The sequence below is a fragment of the Cynoglossus semilaevis genome, chromosome 14, assembly GCF_000523025.1.
Source record: "Cynoglossus semilaevis isolate Cse_v1.0 chromosome 14, Cse_v1.0, whole genome shotgun sequence".
NCBI lineage: Eukaryota > Metazoa > Chordata > Actinopteri > Pleuronectiformes > Cynoglossidae > Cynoglossus > Cynoglossus semilaevis.
This window is the reverse complement of record NC_024320.1, coordinates 1,986,563-1,994,213: the sequence shown is the minus strand read 5'-3', so window position 1 is coordinate 1,994,213 and position 7,651 is coordinate 1,986,563. Positions and strand designations below refer to the sequence as shown.

Here is a 7,651-nt window from a genome sequence, read left to right as displayed (position 1 = left end):
GTAAAACCAACAACTTCTGTGGAAAAAAAGAAATACCCCACCGCCACCAAACAGATTTTGCATCACAGTCCAGCAGGTGGCAGGCTATGAATAGCAGGTTTCTGAAACACATTAGTAACCATGTGCTATCCACGCCAAGATAGTGACTTTGTTTTCTTAACGCATCCAGACTAATTTTTTCCCACACATTTTAAATATTACTGTTTTTACGCATCTTAAAATTATAAACTTTCTCACTTTGGGAATATCCGGCATAAATATAGGGTTTAGTAGTAATTTTGAAGATCTGTAATTGTCGAATAAAGCGATGCATCTATAAAAAAATATAAACAAAAACACTTTACTGTTTGACGAAAATGCCATAATATTTAAATAATTTGTAAAAATGTGATGTCATAATGGCCCTTCGAACTTTAGGTGATTGACTGGTAACTTGACCAATAGATTTTCGCCTGGTTAAGCGAAAGTCTGGATGAACAACTTCCTGTTGTTTGCCGAAGAGGCATTCGCGACACATCTAAATGGTTGTAAAACTGAAATTTATATTAAAAAATGCAATATATACCATAATGGATTAATCAGTTAGGCTGTAAATATTCGTACATTAAGAAATAAATGTCGTAAATCTATTTTGTATTTTTTAACAAAAGTGTATTGGATTTAAACACTTTTTTTTTTCTCCCATTCGTTCGGTGGTAAGTGAAGGCAGCAGCAGTCACAAACACGGGGAGTTGTTCACAAAGACGAGACGGTAGCAGAGAAACTGTAGCAATGAGCTGATGAAGTTCCCTTTCGTTTGCGCTTTGTAAAAACCATCCTGTGGATGATGTGAGAATGAATGGTAAAATGCGGCTTTAGCTTTCTGCCCCACTGACTGCTGTGGTGGCGCCACTGTCCGACCGACATGGAATCAAAAAGAGTGGATATACCATCCGACGTACTGGACGACCTTTGCAGGTAATAACGCATGAGTCAATTAGTGCATTTTTGACGGCTACTGAGGTCAAAACTGAACTCTGAAGTTTGATATCTTTAAGTATATCATATTATTAGTGTGTATAAAGGTTCGAGTTACTAAATGAGAACACCTGAGTAGCGCACTTTGCTGTTGACGTAGTTAGCTTAGCATCCTCTTACCACTGTTTGTATTTGTTGTTAGCTTAGCTACTTCACGTTTACAGCGCTTGCGTTATACAGCCCAGAAAACAGCCAAAACAACGAGGTTTCTCAAAACAATTACAACTTTAGCTGAAACAGAGAAACATGGCAAAATAGTCTAACTATATTTTAAGGTGATCCGAAGGCAGAGAAAAGAAAACAAGGATGCTTGAATGTATAACGGATAACTAAAGTTTGGCCACCCGTAACTGGTTATATTTGCTTTAACCATATATATATAAAGATATATACCATCTTGTGTTGTTTTCTTAGCTAAAGTTGCTTGCCGTTACTGTCCAGTTGTGTCTGAATTGGTTAGGACTCATTAATATCCACCACACCAGCCTGTACCTCAATGTGTTTACCAGGTTCTGTTTCTTTTTTTGTCCCGTCTTTTCAGTCGATTTATCCTGCACATTCCCAGCGAAGAGCGGGATAATGCCATCCGTGTGTGTTTCCAGATCGAGCTGGCCCACTGGTTCTACCTGGATTTCTGCATGCAGAACACTCCAGGAGCTCCCCACTGTGGAATCAGAGACTTCGCCAAAGCTGATATCTTTGCATATGTTTATAAGTACAATTATATTCTTGTATTTGTTAAATGTGACTGTGAATCATTGGTCCCAGTTTCTCAGTATAGCTCACTTGCATGCCTCTATTAGCACAAGACAAAACCTGCCTTCAGACCCAGGTTTTTAGGTTTGGTTCTTTCTTCCTTGACAACTGCAAACTTTTCCACCATTGCCCTTTTTTGTTGCCCCATGGAGAAGATGTTCAGAAAGTCCTTGAACAATGGAAGGAGTACAAGATGGGTGTACCTACATATGGAGCCATCATTCTGAATGAATCCTTAGAAAACGTGAGTTCACTGTAGCAAAATATAATATGTATTCCGAAAGTGAAAATGTGGAAACCAAGGCCAAAAACCAAAAAACCTAAAGAAATTATTATGCCAGTTATTAGTACCATTGCATTTATGGCTAAACCTCAATAAAGTCAAGCCACGGCGATTGCGTAAATTAATAATAAATTAAAAAATAAGTTGATAATTGTCAAAATAATCTAGCAGAGAAATAAAATTAACTGATAGTCACTTAGGAAGTCACAACAGAAAAGCCTAACTATTATTATAATTATTTGAGGCACTCTCTTGCATGATCTCACAGAACATATCAGACAACCAGGGTGCATACCCCTCATCTGGCACAGTGAGACGAGTCCTTTTTGCGGCGCTCTGCTCTCCTTCTCCTGCGCTGTGCGCCTCTGTTTCGAAGTGGGTTCTCCACATCCATCGCTGGTTAGATAATCTCTCGTGCACGCTGCTTTATTCCTTTATCCAAATAATGATCTTTATAACACAGATAAAGTACAGTTGCGACAAAGTGCAGAGGATCTGAATAGATCTCAGTGAAACGTGTGCTGACAGGCTCTATCAGTGTACTTTTAGACAAGCTTGCGCCGCGGTTTTTGCTTGCGTCATCATAACTTTCGGTTTCTGCATTGTGAACTGTGTTTGCTCTCTCATCCCTTAGGTTCTTCTTGTTCAAGGCTACCTGGCAAAGTCAGGGTGGGGTTTTCCAAAGGGTAAAGTGAACGAAGATGAAGCTCCTCATGACTGTGCAGTACGTGAGGTAAGAAAGGTGTCTCTTCTTCTTCACATGTTCTGCCCTCTTAGTTCTTCATTTTAAAGTGACCTTTTCTTTTCTGCAGGTCCTGGAGGAAACAGGCTTTGACATCAAAAATCGCATTTGCAAAGATGTGTTCATTGAGCAAAAAATCAACGACCAGCTGGTACGACTCTACATCATACCTGGAGTTTCCAAGGACACAAAGTTTTACCCCAAAACCAGGAAGGAGATCAGGGTAGGGGCACTATTTTCTTTTATTTTTCTAGAGTTTTGTAGCCGGCACAAATCGCATCATCCTGACGACTCTTTTAATGCAGAACATTGAATGGTTTCCCATTGAGAAGTTACCATGTCACCGAAACGACATGACCCCCAAATCCAAACTAGGACTTGCACCAAACAGGTTTTTTATGGCCATTCCATTCATCAGGTAGGTGTTCGGACACATGCTGACATTCTTGACTTTTCCTTTGGTTATTACTTAAAGAAACAGTAGTAACTTCACCCAGGGAAAGTTGTGACGCTGAAGGTGACGCTTCCTGTTTCTTTTTGTCCAGGCCACTGCGAGAGTGGATCAACAAACTGAAGGGTGAGTGCACGGACAGCGATGATGACCTCACCAGCAATAGCAGCACTCCAGGGAAACCATCAGACAACCATCGGTATGAAAGTATCCATCTTTTCAAAAACACTAGCACGGTGGTTCTGTGGAACTGATCGGTTTCTTGTGTTTTAATTTGTCAAATCATCAGATCAAAATCACAGCGCCTCCTGGGTACTGAAACATTTGTTGGAAACGGCTGGAGCAAACACACGCAGCAGAAAGGTCAGCTGGTAGAGGTCAACCAGGTCAGAAACAGTCGTCATAGAAACTCTCGCCACTGTAAGAAGAACTGAATGCTAAGTGAGTCTCTGTATTCTGTAGAATTCAAGTTCAAAGGTCAATGGAAAAAAAGGTCAGGACTTGCCTTGTGTGAAAAAAGAAGCCAATGAGAGTGGAGCCAACGGTCATCAGGTGAAAACTTTATTAGTTAAACAATGCCCACAAAAACAAATTTAAGTTGAAATTCATTTGAAAAGTTATTTCAAATTGAAGACAAATGAATTCTTTCAATACACATTCTGTATTAAAGTTCTTACAATGTATGGTTCTATTGTTTCTACAGAAAGAAGACAGAAGGCTCCAGCCTAGGAAACTGCTAGAGAGTTTTGACCAAGGTGAGAATTCTGTTGTCTCTATTTCTAAGGAAGCTAGCACTTGAGCTCATTAATTTCTCATTAGAACCTCCAACTGGTGAAAATGGACCTTTTCTTTTTTTGACAGTTTTGCTTTGTGTTGGGGATCTATATCTTATAAACATTCACTATCCTGTTTATTCCTCCAATAAAAGAGCTCCAGGTACCACCAATGGTACATATACCACTGCTTGAGAACCACTGCTTCAGGACAGTAGTGGAGTACTGGGAATTGAAAAAACAACTTTTTTTCCTTGAATGAATGTGTGGAGCAAAAGCTGAAAAAAAACTGATGAAAACACTCTGTCTCCCCTTTTTACAGACAGCGCTTCATGCAGTTCCAAAGGTCACCACACGGTGAACAAAAGAGATGTGGAACAGCTGCTGTCTTCCAAGACCTTCCTCAACTTTAAATTTGACAGAGATGCCATCATGAAATGTTTCGACTGCTGACATAGCCATGATGAATTTTGATTCCCTTTTACATCATATCCTGGCTCTGCCTGAGCCAGGATATGATGAGGAAGAGAAGAAAAACACCCACAAAGGGACCGGTCTCCTGTTCAATTCAAATGCAAACAGAAAACCTGCAGTTTGAAAATGGAAAAACACAGAAGCTGCTTCTGTTTTTACTGACACTTTGTTAATCTGTTAAGGTTCCAGTTGTTGGTTATTGGTTTTGAGACTCCAGTCCTAAAAATGTTCCGCTATTGAACTGTGCAGACAAGTTTCTAATCCCAAACAAGTGATTTTCCTGTTTAGATGTTCATTCAGCAGCCACCTTTGGGAATTACAGCTTTTATTTTTTTATTTCCTGGTCCATAGTGTATTTTCCTTATAGAAAATATATATATACTGAAAATGTTGGTTTATTTTTAGCAGTTTTTTCATGGTTGTCAATGCTGCCCACTACAGGTACACATGAGCAGTTAAACATCTGTGGACAGAGAACAATATTGAAATGTTTAAATGTTAGACTCTTACATGGAAAACAGCTACAATGTCCAGAAAAAACTGCTTTAGTGGAACTAGGCCGAAAGTTCCATATCTGCTCTACTTGTGGTGTTTCATTTTTATTAATTGTTCTCCAGACGGTGTATTTTTGTTCACCCTGTTTTTTCAACTTCATTGATGTTTTTGACTGTGAATTGAGTAAAGAATGTTTTTTCACTTGTTTTGCTTTGTGTATTTTAATTGTTTCTAATATCCTCTAAATTGAACAGGCTATAAATTAGCTTGAAATGGCTAAGATGTAGCTAAGCTAAAACACAAAGGCTAAAAGTTAGCCTAGTAATAGCTAAATCTTAGTCAAACTGCACTGGTGCATAAGCTAACAGTGGAAGAGGTAGTGTTGACAATATTTGGTTAACTGTTACACAGTCCAGTCCACATACAGGAGCAGTCAGTGTGAGCTGTTGTTACTGCACAGTCCACAGATGTTTACTGACAAATGAAGTCCAGCCAAAAGATATACAGAAGGCCCTGTTTACACAGTGATGACATGTCTCAGGATCCTGGAGCTCCTATAGTGCCTTTCCTGCCTTGCATTTAGACCAGTGCTTCTCAAATAGTATTTTAATTCGTTGGGGTGTGGGTCAGGGGGCACAGGGGGCGTGAAAACATTTCTGTCCCCAAGGGGGGCATCACAGAAAATAATTAAGAACCACTGACTTAGACAAAGATGGAGTGAGGGAGAACGGTGTTGTCACAGTATATGGGTCCCAGAGTACAAAGGCTGAAAACTTAAGCATTTCGTCTGTGTGTGAATGAAACAGAACAAGAGATACGGTCTCTGTCATCCTTCAACACAGTAACTCCGCTCAACACAACACAGTAACAACAATTTTTAACGACGATGCTTCTTCTGATTGTTTTTCCAGTTTGAATGTTTCCTATTATTGTAATGCCCCAGTGATGCCTTGGTGCTTTTTAAGGACTTTATTAAAAGTTATTATTACTACAACTCACGGTGACTTCCACCCAGCCAGTTCCATTAGTGGATTTCTCATTATTGCATTATGGTAGCACGTTTCATATTTGGAATTACAAATTTGTTAGATTTGTTTGTGTTTTATTATTGTTTATGTTTGTTCAGGAAAAAAGAATATTTGAGCATTGTGACCCGATGTATCAAATATGATATAAATTGAAACTCATATATGGAAAATTATATTTGAATTTTTGTTTGTTTGTTTGTTCAGAGGGACCAATAAATGGTCCGAGTTCAAAGAATTAGAATTTTAACTTTTTTAATACTTCAGAAACGTATTATACTTATACAGTTGTATTACGAGTAAAGAAAAAATTCTCGACCCCTGTTCTAGATAATATTCTAGTCCAGAGAAACTTTCCATGGACAATTTAGTCCCCAAATACTGCTTAGTTTACAAACACAGTTCAGCCCACAGATAAATTCTAGTCCCAAGACACTGCCCACGTAAACACTCTAGTCTACATATAAACTCTTGTCCACTAAAACAGTCCAGACCACAGATATATTCTAGTCCAGTGAATTAAATTAAATATAATTTTACAAAAAATCATGAACATACGGAAGCGTATTTACGGAAGCGTATTATTTTATACAGAACTAGCGTCTTCAGGGCGCAATAAGATTTTGGTGCGCGAGAGGTGGTACGGTCGACACGTGACCGGACTACACCAATAGGGTAGCAGCTTTTGGTAAACAGAAAAGCAAGATGGCTGCCAGCTGAGTTTCATCTAACAGTACCGCAGGAGAGGAAAACTCATCAAAAATGAGTAAAATAACGAGATTTGCAGGATAAAACAGTGCTATATGCACATAGTCTATGTGAAACACTCGCACGGTGGAATACGTACAAGAAGAGTCTACAACGGTGGCTCGGGTTGAGAGATGAGTGCCGATACGTAGCTGAAAACTTCAAACATATGCTACTAGAGGTTTATTGACAAGAGTGTTATTGCAAAAGTGAAAAGGCGTCTCGAGCGTGAGAAAGAGCGAAGAGAAGAGGATACGGAAGACAGCTCAAGAAGTGAGTGCACAGGAGCACACAACTGTCATCATTAAGAGCCCTGACACTGATGTGGCAGCCATTGCTGTAAGTCTGCAGACAAATTTACCTATGAAATAAAATGTATATTATTATTATTATGATTATTATTATTATTATCATACCATGCAGCGTATATTTTTTCACAGGTACAGGCAACAGGACACGCATCATTGACATTACCAAGGTGTCATCAGCTCTGGGAACCAGTGTGTGTTCAGCTTTGATTGTCATACATACATTCTCTGGGCGTGACTCCACAAGTGCCTTTTATGGTAAATGCAAAAGAAGAAAGTTTTTGTATCATGTGAGAAACCTTAAGAGTACCTCAAGGCTTTTAAAATCTGGGTGCTAACTTTAACTTGGACCACCTAACATTTGCACTACTTTGCAAATATGTATGCCATCTGTATGATCAACCAGCTGCTGAAAATGTCAATGAGGCTAGGTACAGGACTTTCTGTATGACATCATCAGCCTCACCAGAATTGTCTATTCCCCTCCATGAGCACTACAAAAGGGCAAATTATCAGGCTGCAGTCATGAGGTCCTGCATCAGACAAAATATAGGTGCTCCATCACCTGCTGGATATGGTT

General features: G+C 39.2%; 1 protein-coding gene across 1 annotated transcript; it reads left to right on the top strand.

The window, feature by feature from the left end:
- The first annotated feature begins 516 nt into the window (after positions 1-516).
- On the top strand, positions 517-5,198 carry dcp2 (decapping mRNA 2). Its single transcript, XM_008324359.3, has 11 exons — positions 517-957; positions 1,559-1,710; positions 1,890-2,017; positions 2,691-2,789; positions 2,869-3,021; positions 3,104-3,216; positions 3,344-3,448; positions 3,539-3,635; positions 3,712-3,801; positions 3,953-4,004; positions 4,345-5,198. Exons 1-11 carry the CDS (start codon positions 905-907, stop codon positions 4,473-4,475), a joined length of 1,173 nt encoding a protein of 390 aa, XP_008322581.1. The 5' UTR covers positions 517-904; the 3' UTR covers positions 4,476-5,198.
- The last annotated feature ends 2,453 nt before the right edge of the window (positions 5,199-7,651 follow it).

Coding starts and splice junctions, on each gene's coding strand:
- dcp2 (XM_008324359.3), top strand. CDS start 905: ATGGAATCAAAAAGAGTGGATATACCATCCGACGTACTGGACGACCTT. Junction 3,022..3,103: donor AAACCAGGAAGGAGATCAGG/GTAGGGGCACTA, acceptor CTTTTAATGCAG/AACATTGAATGGTTTCCCAT. Junction 3,636..3,711: donor AGCTGGTAGAGGTCAACCAG/GTCAGAAACAGT, acceptor TGTATTCTGTAG/AATTCAAGTTCAAAGGTCAA.